At 35.7% G+C, this 17,519-nt stretch overlaps 3 protein-coding genes across 9 annotated transcripts; 2 read left to right on the top strand and 1 right to left on the bottom strand.

Annotated features, from left to right (window-relative positions):
• Positions 1–169: 169 nt before the first annotated feature.
• On the top strand, positions 170–5,767 carry LOC113496036 (cyclin-dependent kinase 12-like). Of its 6 annotated transcripts, none has more exons than XR_003400775.1 (7): positions 170–970; positions 2,195–2,286; positions 3,370–3,605; positions 3,969–4,188; positions 4,385–4,533; positions 4,799–4,911; positions 5,108–5,178. XR_003400775.1 is itself a non-coding variant. In XM_026875094.1 (6 exons), exons 1-6 carry the CDS (start codon positions 286–288, stop codon positions 5,346–5,348), a joined length of 1,620 nt encoding a protein of 539 aa, XP_026730895.1. In that variant the 5' UTR covers positions 174–285; the 3' UTR covers positions 5,349–5,767. The 6 variants fall into 6 exon arrangements, 4 of the variants coding, with proteins under 4 accessions (XP_026730895.1, XP_026730894.1, XP_026730897.1 ...); XR_003400776.1 differs by having other exon boundaries at positions 4,799–4,924; positions 5,108–5,174; XM_026875094.1 differs by lacking the exon at positions 4,799–4,911 and having other exon boundaries at positions 174–970; positions 2,195–2,283; positions 5,108–5,767.
• A 754-nt stretch (positions 5,768–6,521) lies between these two features.
• Positions 6,522–8,822, top strand: LOC113496038 (ankyrin repeat and SOCS box protein 3-like). The gene is made up of 3 exons (XM_026875097.1): positions 6,522–7,964; positions 8,191–8,409; positions 8,491–8,822. Exons 1-3 carry the CDS (start codon positions 6,804–6,806, stop codon positions 8,716–8,718), a joined length of 1,608 nt encoding a protein of 535 aa, XP_026730898.1. The 5' UTR covers positions 6,522–6,803; the 3' UTR covers positions 8,719–8,822.
• LOC113496035 (xaa-Pro dipeptidase) lies at positions 8,767–14,992 on the bottom strand. 2 transcript variants are annotated; one of them, XM_026875092.1, is made up of 13 exons: positions 14,898–14,992; positions 14,297–14,492; positions 13,766–13,957; positions 13,496–13,543; positions 13,179–13,240; positions 12,895–12,939; positions 12,120–12,195; positions 11,662–11,855; positions 10,921–11,055; positions 10,677–10,791; positions 9,801–9,992; positions 9,235–9,386; positions 8,767–8,966 (listed from the first exon to the last, which is right to left on the bottom strand). In XM_026875092.1, exons 2-13 carry the CDS (start codon positions 14,465–14,467, stop codon positions 8,918–8,920), a joined length of 1,431 nt encoding a protein of 476 aa, XP_026730893.1. In that variant the 5' UTR covers positions 14,468–14,492; positions 14,898–14,992; the 3' UTR covers positions 8,767–8,917. The 2 variants fall into 2 exon arrangements, with proteins under 2 accessions (XP_026730893.1, XP_026730892.1); XM_026875091.1 differs by lacking the exon at positions 14,898–14,992 and having other exon boundaries at positions 14,297–14,666.
• Positions 14,993–17,519: the final 2,527 nt, after the last annotated feature.

Below are 17,519 nucleotides of genomic sequence, written 5' to 3'. Positions count from 1 at the left end.
ACGTGGATTATGTTGAAAATCATAATATTGACCGCAGCTACATTTTAGTTTTAATGTCGAAACTAACTTTCTTAATGATCCGATAATCGTTAATTATCTACAGTTAATTATTTAAATATGTAGGTAGACGGACTTTTAATGCTTATAATGCCTTGACAGTATTTTGATTCTACTAAAGCTGTACAATTGTGAGGAATAATGTGAAATTATTTCAAACAATTGAAATATTCTTTAATATAAGTTCTAACCTTTTTAGACAAGTGGCTAATTAGATTGAGTAACAAGATGCCGTTTGAAATTAATGAGAAAATATCCATAGCTGTCATCGATACTTCCGAAGAAACAGAATTTTGCAATTCTATTGAAGAAATAAGGAGATGTCCTAACCAAGACACGATAAATACGTCATGGGAACGTAGTTTTGCACTACATGAAAGCAAAGTAAGAAATATTAACAAAACGCCTCCTTTTGAGAGCATCATGGTTACTGACGACCCCAGTCCGGATAAGGGTAATACATCGACAAGTTCTACTCAGACTGAACCATATTTATCTTTGCCAGTTAATTGCAGTTTTGTTGACGTAAGTCTTTCATTTAGTAAGGACTTCAATATACAAGACTCAACTTCGAATGAGAATTCCGAACAGTGTTTGGGAAGTAAACGTTATAGACGCGATTCAAGTGACGCAGATCACAAGGAGTTGCGTCCTTGGAAGAAGAAATGCACGGATTCTTGTTCGTCCAGCACTTCAGATTTATCTGAGCCAAAACTGACCCTCGGGCCATCTGGTTCCTCATGCCTGTCCAGTAATTCTGAAGCTTCGTTTAAATCTATCAATAGCAACCATTCTTATAAAATAAGAAAAAGACGTCTGAAATCGGAATCGAATCTAATAAGAGACGCGCTGCAGAGAGCTCGGAAGAGCACCAACTTTAATAAACACAATTATTCTGAAACCAGTACGGCAGGTGAGGTTACTTAACTTTATTATAACTTGTGTAATGACATGTTATAAAACAGTGTACCTATTTTATTACTGATATGAAGAATCGATTAAGCGAACTTTTATAAGCGTTTTGCACTTTAGTAGGGATAAGTCCTACGTAAAATATGAAGTGTGAAAAAAGACTGGAAATTCGGATATAGGAACATGGAAATTTGTGTAACGTCTTACAAATCTTAAAAATATTCGTTGAGCTCTTCTTCAAAGAGAATTTTGAAAAGGAATAAAATCTCAAAAACGAAGATGTTCTTTTCAGTTCAGGCTAGTGAAAAAAAATACGTGCTTGCGCTGCAAGCAGAGAATCGAACTCGAACCTTTACTTCCTAGGAACGAAACAAAGTAGGTTCTGTAAAATTCTCTACCTAATATTAAATTACATCGGTATTGTCTAATACTATTTAAGTAGGTATATCCAACGAAAAACTAGGCGATCAAAAACATCCGTAAAATAATGATAAGGGATTTCAGATTGTTTATAAATCATGCTGATAAGCTTTACTTAATTAATTATTCTCTATAATAGCCTACAGAATTAATTAAATGTTAGTAAACAAAGCATTCACCAAAGCTACCTATTTAATTCACGTTTTTGCCCTACTTTTTAACTGAGTGTAAGTGTCCCTTGGTGTAAATATTAGTTGGTGGTTGATATTGTATGAATAAAGAATTTGTAATGCAGTTTACGTAAGCTTACGTTTCGCGATTCCATAAGATGCCTACTGTGACGTTAGACTGAATATTTACTGCAAATAAGGCGTTCGATTCCTCATCAATTTATTTTAAGACGTACATTACATAGCAGGGAAACACAAAGATGCATTTGCATGACCGGGGGTTAGTTTACCAACTTGAACTTGTTATCGTAATTGATAACTCTTTTTATTATTACAAACATCTCTGGCTCAGTCAGCTGCTAATATAGTAGTGACATCATCGTCGCGCCTCGGAGTATTTCAAGTTTCGCTTTAACGGACGAGACCCGAGGAGAGGACAATAAACAGTATTTTGAACTGCATTAGTCCTTCGCGAGAAAAAAACAATATTAGTTTGTGTTGAGCGTCGTTAGACGTTAGGTTTCAAACCTCTGTGATGGGTGCTCTAACACGTAATAGTATTAAAGTTGAATTAGAGATAGAGTGTGCTCTAGACACGGGACAGTTGAGTGATATGGAGTGGTTCATGTTGTCAGGTGGGACACCTCGCAAGGAAAGGAGTTACCGCCGGAGCAGCAAGCCAGCGTGGAGGATCGTTGATCTATGCGCGTGGATCGGCAGAAAGGTAGTTAGTATCACCTTGATTTATTATGCGAGAATTGACAACACAAATGTTATGTACATATTTTATATAAGTAAGTATATTAATACGCGGACACTGATTGATTTGCCCATTTTAGTAGAAACGAATTTACTAGTAATATTCTAATATACACTCAAGTTTAAAGCGAATACTTATTCCACATACCTATACTAAGTATGTGTGTTATCTAATGACGTTAGGGGATATAAAGATAATGCTAGTTATTAATAAATAATCTAATGCGCGTGTTATTGTGTTCATCTTATGTAACTGCAACTAATAAGAAAAGCATAATAAATGTTTGTTTGTCTCCTGTTGTTTTTTAAAATCTCTATCGGATTCTCGGATCAGATAGATGTGTAAGTTGAGTATCGAACGAAATTGCAGGCAAAACGTAAGTAACAAACAAAAATCTAGCTTAATTTTTTTTTGCGTAATATCATTTCAAAATAATTATGATTTTTTAATTTATTGTCAGAATGATTCACTTGCTTCTCCGAATAACACGTAGAATCGTGAGAATAAAATATTAACAGTTAAGACAAATGAACTTGAATTTTCAATTGTTAGACAAACAAGACATAATCAAGTTTTACTTAGTATTTGTGAAGTACCTGAACCAGAAATACGAAGTAACCCTTTAAAATGCTTTGCCAATTTTAAACATAACCGGTGGACCGGACTTACGGTCTGTGGGTGTAATTTGCCGTTGCATATTATGTTTAAGGAAAGGGGATATCCTTTTTAGAGGACAATTTAGTATGCATTTGAAGCATAAGTAAATTGTGTAAGTCGGAATAAGTATATTGGACCTATTGTATTGTCGAGTTATTTGTTGTTTTTGCCATATAATGTTTCATTTATGGATACCTAGGTATGTGAATTCGTTATTATCCTAGATAGGTATACGAGTTAAACAATTTTCCGAATAGGCTGAATAGTTAGAAAAAATAAATAACTGAAAATAATTCCTAAGTTACCGTTGCACTTATAACAGTACCTATCAACACTCACCAGTTTTATTTTCAAATTCCACCGCCAACTTGAATTACTTAAACCTTCTATTAGTTCTTTTATGTCCTTTTATATCAGGGCTACCAATCAATTACTGGCCTCTACTCCGACATACTTCGTGAGCCGTTAGTGCATAAAGAAAATGATGACAGCTCCGAGTTGAAAGAGCTCAGGAAGTTTTTGGAGGAAGTGGACAAGAAACAAGAACGACTGGCGCAGGAGAATGAGACTTTAAAGGAAGGAATGAAGAAAATGATGACTAAAATCGAACAACTCGAGGGTAAGCTCAGGTAAAACTTCACCATTGGCGCTATTGTGTTTTAACGTGAATTTGTTGTCGACACCTTGAGATATTTTAAGAAAATGTGATGTTCAATCTAATATTAGATTAATTATCTAACTATTACACTCCTACTTCTAGGGGTTGTATAGTAAAGAGTTAAACGTCGATATGACTATTTTGCTGTAACCAAGACCAGCACTGGGCTGGTCATGATTACAATCAATTAGCTGGGTCTAAGTCTATCGCTACCGGTCGGGTTCTCCGAGATGCGGTACAATACTTTCCTCATCCAGTCTATCCCAGTTTTAGTTTTCAGTACTGAAAATACAGAGATTTGAACAGAATCCTTAATACTTTTCTTTTCCTGCAGAGTTCACGAGAGTCCATCAAAACCTCAGGTCTGTCCACCTCCGCCGCCACCGCCTCCACCTCCTCCACCACCACCGCCGCCGCCTCCCCTGCCCTCCACTAAGCTACCGATACGCGCGCACACTATACCGCGGTGTGGATCCGCGCCACCGAGGATAGCTGGGCCCCGGCTCACAATAACGCCGCAAGATATCGCTAATGTCAAGCTAAGGAAAACTAAGGTAACTATAGAACATCATTAAGTGTTTTTATAAAACTTTTACTGGAATCAGAGGGTTTGTCAGTTTGACGGGTATCAAATCGGAGTATTTCGAGAAGAGATGTGAGTTCCTCTGTTTCCCCAAAAAATACCATTAACCCCTTAGCAATAGCTTAAGTAAGCAATATAGACTATCTAATCATATCTTCTATTATTAGGACAACCCTGTGCGCACGAAACCTGTACCAAAGGATGGGCCTCTACCTTTAGTGACGCAACAAATGCTTAAGACAACGAGGGCTAAACTAGGACGAGCTCGGCCTGTCGCAGCGTCCACCCCTAAGCAACAACTTACTGAATTGGAGAAGTAAGTTTCTGGCCATACATATCAACATCTATACTGCCACATTAGACATTTCCCCGGCGGTCCTAATGTGATCGGGAATCATAAGAGACAGCCTCATTCTAGCATAGAGAGCTTTTTGCAGCGCTTTTTAGCATTCAAAATAAGACAACATACATCTTGATACCCAGCGGCATGCGCCATCTTCACACTTTACAGTTAGCCATTCTCTGCGTTTCGTTATCGTCAAATAGACTTCCAACAGTTCATACAGACTAACCTTACGCAGCATTCAGCCTGCAAACAGTAACGAGTTGCCGGTAAACGAAATCAAGCGGCTCTGAATCAATCCAGCACCTACTACTGGCACAAGATTTCGAGCTACATTGACAAGGCGAAAAGGTCAGGACATTAGGTTAGTTTAGCTTAGGTAAGACAGCTGAGCTGTAGTAGTAGCATAAGTTTGACGAGATAGTCAGGACAGTGGGGGTTTTATTTTCTCCAGTGGTAGAGCTGGTCAGCTTTCGGCAACTAATTTGGGTAAATCAAATTGAGACAAGATGCTTTTAGACACAAATTTTATTTTATGTTTCTTTAGGTGTCTGCTGCAGGAAACTACGGTGACTTCCCTATATCGAAGAAGAGTGGCTCGCAATACTTTCCGCAGCGCAGAAGAGCTAAGGCCTCGTCCTTACCCCGCAGCTCGGTGTTCTCGATCGCCACTCTCACCCCGTTCCCCACGAGCCAACTCACTACCACGAGTCAAACCGATGTCACCTCTCAAGTTCCCGAATGGAATTAGCCCTGATGATACTAAAATAAATAGTAATAATTACTAGACATATTGATTGCAGACTAGACTGAAAGTAGGTGGATGTTTATGTTACAGTGAGTTACGCTTAAACTTTTTTATATTTCTATTGAAAGGTTCAACAATGAGAACACTCAGTCATATAACTTTTACTTTTTTTATATTTATGGTAGTAAATAATTATTTTACGGACCAGAGAATCGGAATAAATAATTTATTTGATCGCTATTATTTTTATACATATTGTATCTCTACTTTTCCTTCAATTATGTGACTTATTTGAATCGCAGGCGCATTCTTTTTTAATTGAATTAAAGTAGAGACATGGCGATAGTAAATGTTTGATATTTTTAGTTAGTGCTTATATTCGATTAAGATTCAATCTTTTTGATTGGTCTAAAAATGATCATACAAATATTTATTGTATGAATACTATTACATATTTTAGATATTAATGAAATGACATTATTTCATGGAGTACATATTATTAAAATATTTTTCTTACTTTAAGACTTGTAAATTGTTCATACAATTTCAATTACGTTTTTTATTTATTGAAAACAAAAAATCTTATACAGGTTAGTTATCTGTGTACTACGATATTTTTGTTTATAATTTTCGTTTGTATAAAATTGATACTTATATCTGACAATGTTTTTAACATAAATTATTATTTAAAAAATATTATATTGTACCATTTATGAAACAAAAGTTATTATGCTTCTGAGATTAAATATCTATAAATAAAATTACATTTTTATTTACTATAATCGTTAAAATACGCTGTAGTAATTGTATCGTTACAAATCAGCTGTAAAAGTGGTAGATGACCATAGTTGTCACTATTATACTTTGTAATTTTAAGTGACCTGGTTCATTAGAACCTTAACCGTTGGGTTACTTTGTATGGAACACTTATATGCCAAAAGTAAAAACATTTTAAAATAAAGTGTACCTCACTTGAGACACGCTGTCCTTCTCCTCTCACGCATATTTATTATTATGCTATCCTGTGTCCGATAGGGTGCAAAATTGTGTCTATATTGCATGTAGCTAATGTAAATAGGCAAATTAACATTGGAACGCGATAAAGTTAGGTATTGAGTTTTGATGCACGGTTCAGGGCTTTCAAATTTTAGGTGGATTATCGTCGCTGGCAACATTTTTATTGTCATTTTGGGTTGTGGACAAATTGACATTGACAATGTCACCTCAGAAATAAATAGTCAATTGTCAAATATTGTCTTTGTCTAAAATGTCTAAGCGATCTTTATTTTAATTTTTTTATCAACAGTTATAATGAAGAAAAATTACATTATACACAAAGAACTAAAATAACTCAACTGTATATAGTAAATAGTATTTGTGCTAGTTCGAGCACTGTGTAGCTAATAGAAACTCGTGAATTTTGATCCTTTCTGTATTTTTACATTCTGGCGGTATCTAGTTTTTCAATTATTATAAATGAATATTACGTCGCGACATGGATTTTAGTTCCAGAAATCCAGCCACTTCAAATGCGCTGAATCTTGCAGCGAGAAATAATGATGTGGAAAATGTGGACCGATTACTTAAAAAAATAAATCCCAACTGCGTTGATAATCGAGGGTGGACATGTCTGCACGAAGCAGCATACAACGATAGTTATGAATGCGTTATGCGGATATTGAAAAGCTCTAGATGTAGACCATTAGCTGAGACTCATGAAGGCCATACTGCTTTGTACCTAGCTTGTAAAAATAGTTGTTCTTTAAAAACTATAACAGCTTTACTAAATTCTGCAGATGATATAGCAAATTACGGCAGCACTGAAGGTGTGACACCCCTGCACATTGCTAGTGGTCATGGAAATGTAGAGTTGATAGAATTATTATTAGATTATGGTGCAATTATTGATGTGCAAGACTTTGATGGTGACACACCTCTGCATGATGCAGTTCTTGATCTACAGACTGATGCAGTGGTCACCTTGTTGCATGCTGGAGCTAATCCTGAGATTAAAAATGAAACTGGTGGTTACACTCCATTTCATCTAGCATGCTGTAGAGGTTACTATCCAACTGTTGAAAAACTGTTCCCTTTCATAACTGATATTAATCAAGTTATAACATCAGGTGACTCCCCATTAACATTGGCACTGCAAGGACTAAATGTACAAATTATATATTTTCTATTAGAAAACGGAGCTGACCCACACATTAAGAATTCTTTGGGAGAAATGGCAATTGACATAGCATTGAGTATTGACAGTAGGTCAGAAGTATTTCAAACGCTGTTGAATCTAACAGACCCAGAAAAATTAAACAAAAACATTATTCTGAATGCTTGTAAGCCTCATTATTTCACATTTGAATTCTTAGAAATTTTATTAACAAGTGAACTTGGGCCAGAATTCTTTAGTTTTCTTGAACCTTTTAATAAGGAGCTAGATGAAGATGATGACCTTAGGCCTCGGTATCGTACAAATGCGCCCTTAAATTCTTATTTAAATATTTGTGGATACATCTATCAGAAGAATCCAGAAAAGTTCAAAGAGTTCTTTTATCTATTTTTAATGAGAGGAGTGGAGGTGAATGCTCTAGATGTAAATGTCTGCCCACCATTAGTGTATGCGCATTATGTAAATACATCATGTTTTAATGAAGTAAGTCATTATTGAGACCCATTCTACCTAAAATTTATTATTTTTATATTTATACACTTTAGGCACTCTGAGTTTACAGTCAATTATGTTCCAGTTACTTGCTGGTTCAGTTTTTTATTAAATGCTTTGGGTTATTAAAATCATGCTTTATAATCCAATAATTTGCAATACATTTCCGATGACACCATGACCATAGCTTTGTTTAACATTTTCATTTTCCTTCAAGGTGTTTAAAATACTAATAGAGCATGGCTGTGATGTAGATTACTGCAGTTCCTCTGTGTATTTAAATGAAGACAGATATATACCTGATGCATTCCTGACATCATTGACTCTGTACCCCCATTCAACACCAGTTATGATGCCTTATAGTCTTCAGTGTGACCCAGAGGATCTTCTAAGATTTGCCTATGAGAGAGGCCAATTAAATATTATTCCACAACAAGTAAGTATATTTAACATCTTGTTGTATATTGTCGATTTTCAGAACATAATTTAATATCGTTTTCGTTTTTCGATTTTTCAGGTACAACATAACCTGATGACAATGATTGACAGCGATTTTGAAAGTATACCCGCCGAATCACTCACATATCATGTGCCATGCTTGAAACACCTTTGCAGATATAAAATCCGAAGTTTACTCAGACTTTACAAAGGTGGAGTAAAATCCACCAAACAGTTTTTATCTAATCTCGATAGCTTACCAGTACCTAGAATAATTAAAAACTATTTAAGGTATTTGGGTAATTAAACACAACTGTTGTTAATATAAAATGATATTAGTATATAACAAAATAAATCAGCTTCAAAAGCTTTACTCACTTTTCTAATCAATAAACAGTTATATTCACAAAAGTCTTTGTTCTTATTACTATATAATATGTATAGTGTAACTTCTATTATGAAGAAGAATACAATAACGAGTTTGGTTGATCTCTGTTGTTTGGTAACTATTTGAAGTTAGCGCCATTCGCCATATGTTCTTCGATTTCAGCAACCCTGTAATCAAAATAGGTAGGATATTACGATTTGAAGTATTATTCAGAAGTCATCATAACATCCCATTCAATAATATACTTTTTCTACTACAGTGCTATGCAAGCTCTAAAACATTAGGAATACAGTCGAATTAAGTGAATGTAAAAATAGCCCTTTTTCTTATAGTGTTTTTTCTAACTATCCTTACCATAGTTTTATCTCAATGACTACTTTTCGAGTTGTCAGAGGATATTCTAATAAAAGTTGTAAATATACACAAATGACTCACGTCCTTGGCACGAAGGTGAGGTTCTCAACCCCAGTTTCTGTGATAAGAACGTCGTCTTCAATGCGCACGCCGCCAAAGTTTCGGAACCTGTCCACCATATCCCAGTTGAAGAACTGCGACTGCTCAGGGTCGTTCTTAGCCTCAGACAAGAGCTGGTAATAGATAAAATAAGATTATTTTAGTATAGTCTTGGCATTCGATAAATTTTGAATCAAATTTCCAAATTGCAAGATTTGATATGTGTGTCCAACCAAAGTTAGTAGGAGTATTGTATTATCTTTTCGTATAAGAATCTTACACCTTAGGTATAATATTATTAGGTTAGGAATCACACAACAGTAAAAATGTTGGAAGAACGTAACTTCAAAAACACTAATGGTATCGTATATCAGTATTTTATTGTTTCTATACAGATTCATTTAATGTAAATTTAACGACGTGATGTTTTCTTGATGATCAATTGGCTGAATATGTATAATTCAGGAGGTTAGTCGAAAAGAGTTTCTTAGTAAAGTGGCTGTTTATTAAATGGCGAATTTAGCTAATTGGCTGCTACATATACATACCCTATCCACGAAGTAGCAGCCGGGCTCGACGGTGAGCGTCATGCCGGGCTGCAGCGCGCGCGCAGTCCGCAGCCGGCGCAGCGGGCCGGGCGGGCGCGCCGGGCAGTGCGCCAGGTAGCCGCCCACGTCGTGCACGTCCAGCCCCAGCAGGTGGCCCAGCCCGTGCGGCTGCAGCACGCCGTGGATGCCGTGCTACGGCCCAGAAACAATTACTGTGTCTACAATCCAACCAACAGGCTTACTCCCCACAGAAGGGAGTTCTGTTTCAATCGTAGTGAGATCCAGATAGTTATCTTTAACATATCACTTTGGCTAATTCATGCAGTATGAATTGGACATAAGCTAGATCTTGATTAGAGCTAGATTTCAGGACGGTAATGTGAGTTGAAACCATAATAATTTTACTAAGTATAAGGCACGAAAGGTGGTAACAACTTGACCTTGACTACAAAAAATCGTTTTGATACACCTGATTTGTTAAGCCTATCCTTGAAAAAGTAGATAAGATTAATAAATTATCTCATTGTGTAATATCATTATTTAATAATAACAACAAAATGTTCTTGTCAACGATTAGTTTTATACGCGGTTTGCATCACTTTGATTTCTGTATTTTTTCTTGCTAAATTTCAAACAACAAAATATCTTTGTCGCTTATAACGTAAAAACCACGAGCATCAGTAATTATTAAATGATGAATGAATAGTTTCGGACCCAACCGGAGTCCTTAAACATGAGCAGACGGGGCGAGATCGCGAGTCGAAGAGTTCGACTCGCGCAGCACGCGTCGTCGCCCGCCGCGTCTACATCGTTTAATAATGAATCATTCTCACGATAGTTACTATCAAAATATAGTGTGAGTAAAATAGAACTTACGTTGATCATTTCTTCTACATCGCCTTTGAGTAGGCCTCCCTTCTTTAGGTGCTCGAGCATGGTGCGGTTGGCAAGAAGGTGCATGTCTGGCCACAACACGCCCGGCTTAGCTTCCCTAGTACAAAAAGTTATTAAGAAATAGTTTAATTAGGTACTTAGTTATTTATTAAAAGGGTGGCGGGTAGGATTTACTGCCCAATTTCATACTGAAAAATTATGTTTTACTTTATTTAACAATACAAACCTGATGACAGCATCCCTGGCAAACAAAACTGCTTCGTAGATGAGTTTCTGATCTTCCGTAAACTTCCCGTTGGCGGGGAATGAGCAAGTGATATCAGCGGCATAGCCTCCGTAGTTACCGCCCATGTCGAACAGACTGTAAATCACAAGATTGAAGGTGGTATTCGATATGTCAATAGATAGCCATAACACAACTGCAGACTATTTAAGACAAACGCGAATACAAATAATATGAATAATACGGCCCTATACATATGTGCCACTGCTAGGCATGCTTCTCATATAGGGAAGGTTTGAGCATTTATCACCACACTCACTAACATCTATCTAAATGAAATCTAAATCCTAAGGTACTTTAGCCGATAGGAAATTACCTACCAGTTAACAGTTCGAACGACTTTCTTTTACCGTAGCTAACTAGCCTACTTTAGTTACTTGTGATTTAGAAGTCACTCTTGAATGTTTTCAATTTTTTTGTAAGGAACCCTGAATTCCAAAATTTGGATATAGTATAGCCAACCCGCAGGGAGCTAGCGGGATAATCAACGTTTAATCACACGCTTATCTTCACAATATGGGATGAGGTAGTGTAAAATTTATACGCCGGGCCCCGATTTTCAATTGCCGAATAGCATCAAATTTAATCCAATTTCCATGAATTCATCGGCCATTGTTAACAGCGGAATCGGGGCCCCGCGGCCCTGGTATGGTATATTGTATGTATTCTGTAAGTCATGTGTACCACATGTCCCCGGGCGCGATGGTCTTGGCGTTGGGCGCGGACGCGTGTCCGTAGTGCAGCGTGGCGGCGTTGTGTCCCGAGCCGCAGATGCAGGTGTAGGACACGTGGCGGCAGCCGCCCGCGCGGTAGCAGTGCTCCAGGAACACCGCCTCGCACTGGTACTCCTGCAGGCCCGGCTTGGCGTACAGCATCACCTGTCCGTACCAAGCATGGTTACATTTGTGCAGGCGTATACAAAATACGAAACAATTGAGTAATAATCAAAAAGACCGATTTACTCCTAATACTCATATCTAAGAATAAAGCCTTAAAATTCCTGTCAACTGCAAAATCAGAAAGAAAGAAAATTATTCATCTTTGAGGGCTTTCGTTGCGTACTCTGCGAAGACGGTTCAAGTTCTTTAACTACGTGGACGAAGTCGCGGGAAACAGCTAGTAATAAATTAAATATAGATTACCTTTTTATGAGCATCGGATGATACTTTGCAAACGTATCTGAGAACTTCAATCTCTTCTGGCGTCTTGATGACGCGCCTGTAAACAATAAATTGTCACATTAATTAATATGAGCATATATTTATATGCTAGGTACGTCAGGAATGGGGTCTTGGCGTCCCATGATAAAAAATAATACTGTATTAGACTTTAAAATATGCATTGCCTATTCTATCGAATATTCTAGACAACAATAACACTCAGGCATAAAATGGTGTAGGTACTGGTACCTACATGGCCATGGATTTTACGACTTAAGACCGTGGAGATCGAGTGTAGCTGGACTGTCCTATTCTAGCTAAGTAAATACAAAAGATTATCTACCTATGATCTTTTCTATCTACTACCTACTAATAAAAATAATAATATTGTACCTAATATTGTTGTCAGGGACCAGTTGCCAGAAAACCTATTGTTTATATTAATAGCTATAAAAATATTTGCTTGGTAAGTGCCTTTATCTGATTAAACCTACACATACAATATTGGATAGTAGCACAATAGGCAATTAAAATCAACAATAGTAAATAGGTTACAGTACTTTTCATATTCAATCTCCAATATGGCATTGAAAAAACAATCGCCCGATAGATAATGTTGATAAGTGCATTGACATAAGCAATGTGCTTGATAATAATTTAAATATGTGATTGCTTAATTTGTGGATTTAGATATGTAAATAGACTCTTGGAGATATGAAGCATTTATATCTAACTAATAATAAAAGTGAATACTTACAGTTCAGCAATGATGGGAAACAATGTTTCATTGTCGACTTTGAATCTGTAAAAACAACAAAGACACATTTAAGTCATTTTTTATTTGTAAGTTTCTGTGATAAATATTGTAACAAATGTATATTTTATGTCATGAACAAGGCGTTTTTCTGTCTTCTATGTATTTCAAGATAATATTATGTAATAATTTTAGTACTTAAAGGAAAATGATTGCTACATTTTAAAGGCAAAATCATTGAACTTTTGTTTGTTTTTAAAATTCTTTAATATTTTGTATTAACATACTCATTAATGCCCTCAAAGATGGCTTCTTTAGCAGTCAATCCACTGTCAGAGTTTACACCACACTGTAATATTAAAAAAAAATGACATCATGCAATACAGTTAAAATCTATCAATAAAACATAGCAGCTTGTATGAATAATATCAATAGCACAGGATATTATATATTTGTAGTTTTATAATAGTATTCACTTTGATCATATGAATCACAATGTTATCACAAATTTAACAATACAAGTTTCATATTACAACAGTATTCAATATGATTTGGTATTTTGAAATCAGGATGGACTAATGTAACAAAATCCATATCAACTTACCAATGTCAGAAGTGTTTCTGGTTTTAATCCCTGGAGGATAGTTGCTAGCTGAAATATTAAGGAAAAATGATTTTTAGCCAAGTGCATTCTTTCTTTTTAAACTTTAAATCAATGAACAAATTATTACAAAATTTAATAGTAATTTTTTAGATTGTGAAATTAAAGCTAATTTTTGTACCAAACAGAGCATCACATATCTCATTTATTAATTTAGATGATGTTGTGTCAATTCAAAGGTAAAAAAAAGGTAAAAGTAACATAATTGCCTACCTCATCCACATAATAAACTTCATCTACAGCATAGAGTTTCTTAAAGTCTTCGCAGCTCAGGAGTTTTCCCATCCAGATTTCATAGTCAATGGGAAGTCTCGGGACAAACAGATAACTCTTTCTGGTAGCCACATCAAGGGCAAAGTAGCATCCGGGGTCACGCACTCCACATACCCAAGTGAAGTAAGGTTCCTGGATTAAGAAAGTTTTAAATATATTCAAACATGATTATATAGATTTATTTTTTAATTTATGTACACATAGAAATACAGTTATGACTGCTGCTGTAACAGGAAATGCAAAAACAATACATATTATTTATTTTAAAGTATAGATTATAGCTTATTGCTGCCTTATAATGTTGTAGTGTGTAGCTGACATGTGGATATATGAATGAAATGATCGTGGAGCATTTGCATCCAACTGTATATATAATAGAGGATGTGGATAACTCGAATCTAGCTAAGTCATGACTTTAAAATTTGTCCTTACAATTAAAGAAGTGTGTTCGTAATATTTCTTTGAACTTGCCTGTCTAAATACATATTCGACGTCGGTGTCATAGTGCGGAATACTATCTCCGCCTTGCAGAACAACTACTTGTCCACTTTTCAGCTTTTCTGCCAACCGGTTCCTGTTCTTAGCAAACAGAGAGAGTGGAATTTCCAAAGTCCCTGGCCCCATAGACCACGTAGATGCCATCTTCGAAGTTATAGCTGCACTGAAACTAGGATTTACGGCCAGCCGGTATAAAGCTGCCTTTTGATACGATAAGCGCAAAGTATGTAATTGATTGTGATTACGACGTATGACATTCACATTACACTTGTGACGTTTGTTACTCAATGCATATTTGTTGACAAACAAGTATACAAAACTCCTATTCTTTAACATTTATAATAAAAAGTAAGATTTTCAGATTATTTACACAGTTAAATAACAATTATAATGCTTTTTCTGTTTGATGACATAAAAATATTTACATTTTCTTAAAATCAACACTTGAAATTCTAGGGTTCCGTAAAAAAATAAGTAAACAATCCTAGGATTTATATTGTAAAAGTACACTTCTAATAAAATAAAAAAATGGAGCAGGTAATAATCTTATGCGATTATTATTCAAAACGCTTACCAAAATTGTAGATTCAAGGAAAATAAACGACTTTATATTAAAGTTTTATTACTACGGAACCCAAAGGAAAAGTCGCTCGCAGTTGTTTTGTTTTTGTCTGTGATCGTAGCAATTTTCATCGTTGACGTTTCCCGCAGACTTTAAAGACAAACGTGAACCGTTGACTTTTTATTTCAGTCTTTGAATAAAAAGTAATTTCAATTCCACTAAATCGAACCTTTTATTGTCTATGGCTTACTAAATTCACTACTCGCCACTAGGTGGAGCTACCTAAAAATATCTTGATAATTGCAAAGTATCTGCACACGTACCGTACTGAACTTATTTTGTAAACAAAGTTAGAGTAACTAGTGACTAATGAAATATCCAATCATGACTAATTTCGTGATGTTTTAAAAATAATGTTATTACATTTCTTTGGAAATTCTCTGATTAATCAGAAATAATATTGATTGTAAAATTAAACAAGTACCTACATTATGCGAAACACTATTTTCACACATGTACACAGCGAATGACTCTTTTTGCTTATTCAGGTAATACAGATATAAGGTTAAATAAAACATAATATTAAAATCATCAAATTTTTAATAGAGGAAAAATAGATCTAACACTGAAAGGTTTTGTAGATCGCTATTTTTTTTTTTTCAAATATTTTGTACACCCTAAAATATCTGAACGCAATTCAAAAAATTTATTTTTTGAAATTCATTCCTTTTATTACTTAAACCTTACCTAAATCACAAGATCGACGATAAATTAAACTATATAAAAATCACAAAATGCACTAAAACATGCACACATGTAATATTACAATGATTTTATACCATATTTGGTACAATTGTACATAACTACTACACTGATGAAATAAAATATTAGCTAGATAGGAATTTTTTATAACTATATGCTACAAATTGTCTAGGTTGCACTTCGACCGCCTTAAAAAATAGAAACTTATAGAAATCGCATTGTGCGACAGATAATATGAGATTTTCCTAAACTACCACGTGTGCGAGGAAATAACTGTACACATTACAATGTTAACAGGTACTGTTATTTCTACAATCACTTTTCAACAGTTTGATAAATACTCCAATTCATTATGACCTAATTGTGTTGGTGGTATACACTACACAGGTATTTGGCTAGTAGTCGTAGCTACTGGTTTTTTAATATACGTTTGGAGATATTTATTACAAGATGCATGAAGGAAGGATAACAATTCTTAGGTAATAGGTACGTAAGTATAATAAAATATACTTAGTTGAACATTTACGTAAGTGCTGAGCTTATTATAAACATATGAGTTAGTTATGAAAGACAACGGACATGCTATAGTATAGATAACTTTAAAATAATGACATAAACAATAGTTAAAGCTCTTGAATTATACTTCACAATTAGCTAATTTAATTAGATGGAAATGTCTTAACGTGACATTCAGTCACAAAGTATTAGTTATTATAGAAATAAGTACTTTACAACTCATAACAATACTAAAGGCTAGTTACGTCATTCAGTACTTTGATCATGATCAGTTAAGGTCACTATAAAACGAAGAATAAATATTATGATTGTAGAGTACGCGCGGCCATTTTGGATCGTTCTCGTGACTCGTGTCGTGCGGGACACGTCATTGGTGGCTATCTCTTTCTTGCACGCTCTCCGCATATAGCACCATTGTAACCCGACACGTTTCTTACACACAAGCGATTTCACAACACGTTCAACACTTTCACAGCTAAAATGTTTTGTTTATAAATTATGAATCTACAGAAATTTCATGACACGGTTGTTTCTTTTCTTGTAATCTCCGCACAGCTTCGGCGACAAGCGCTCGTTGCTCCAGTAACCTTTCAACAAGATCGACTGGTTCTTGTTTTCTAATGTAGTAAGGTGCTGCGCGAGCCCGAGCCTGCAGGTGAAGCTTTTGTTTCAGGCCAAGGGTGAGTTCCTCAATAGCAGGTAATCTACTGGAAGCTAGCGGTCGACCTTCTTCTCCAGAGGAATGGCGATTCTCATATCTGGACTTCTCTTTCAACATAATGATGAATGGAACGATTAGAAATTGAAGATTGATTAAGTAAGGGACTAGAGATCTCACCGGTGCGGTGGGCGGCGAGTAACAACGTTTGCGAATGCCGAATGAATGAGCGAGTGAGCCAGCTCGACCCCAGCGTAGCAAGACAGGCCTCCGCGGGGGCACGGACGAGGGGGGAGGGATGACGTCGTCAGATGCGCAGTCGTGCCGGGCTGTATACAAACAATACGATGGACGTAAATAAACACAAGACAGACTCGATATGCCTGTACAGTAAATGGTGTTATCTCTGTGTTAGTGGTTTTAGCTAGTCGGCCGACTGGCGAGGCGAGCTGAATCATTATAGCGATATTTAATATTTATACCTAGATATGCCTATATAAGCCAGATAACTTATCTTTTTATAGTAAATGCCAACTTGTTGTGACATGTACTTATTCTTATACACATAACACTTTCTTAAATGTTCTATGTACGAAGCTAGGTTATGTTCATTTGATGCGTTCTTCATTTTGTTCTCATTGATAGCTACGGCATCAGTTTTTACACCATAAATTAGGATTGGAGGGTAAAAAGAGGTT

Source organism: Trichoplusia ni, chromosome 7 (genome assembly GCF_003590095.1).
Source record: "Trichoplusia ni isolate ovarian cell line Hi5 chromosome 7, tn1, whole genome shotgun sequence".
In the NCBI taxonomy this organism is placed as follows: domain Eukaryota; kingdom Metazoa; phylum Arthropoda; class Insecta; order Lepidoptera; family Noctuidae; genus Trichoplusia; species Trichoplusia ni.
Note: the sequence above shows the minus strand (reverse complement) of the source record. Positions and strands in the feature narration are given on the sequence as shown.

Bases quoted from the DNA above. Each gene is read 5' to 3' on its own strand.
- LOC113496036 (XM_026875093.1), top strand. From the start codon at position 286: ATGCCGTTTGAAATTAATGAGAAAATATCCATAGCTGTCATCGATACT. The intron at 2,287-3,369 runs GTTAGTATCACC...ACCTTCTATTAG, and splicing joins CGTGGATCGGCAGAAAGGTA to TTCTTTTATGTCCTTTTATA. The intron at 3,606-3,968 runs GTAAAACTTCAC...CTTTTCCTGCAG, and splicing joins CAACTCGAGGGTAAGCTCAG to AGTTCACGAGAGTCCATCAA.
- LOC113496035 (XM_026875091.1), bottom strand. From the start codon at position 14,659: ATGTTAAAGAATAGGAGTTTTGTATACTTGTTTGTCAACAAATATGCA. The intron at 13,544-13,765 runs GTAGGCAATTAT...TTAATATTTCAG, and splicing joins AAGTTTATTATGTGGATGAG to CTAGCAACTATCCTCCAGGG. The intron at 11,056-11,661 runs GTACACATGACT...TGTGATTTACAG, and splicing joins ATCGCGCCCGGGGACATGTG to TCTGTTCGACATGGGCGGTA.
- LOC113496038 (XM_026875097.1), top strand. From the start codon at position 6,804: ATGGATTTTAGTTCCAGAAATCCAGCCACTTCAAATGCGCTGAATCTT. The intron at 7,965-8,190 runs GTAAGTCATTAT...TTTTCCTTCAAG, and splicing joins ATACATCATGTTTTAATGAA to GTGTTTAAAATACTAATAGA. The intron at 8,410-8,490 runs GTAAGTATATTT...TCGATTTTTCAG, and splicing joins TAAATATTATTCCACAACAA to GTACAACATAACCTGATGAC.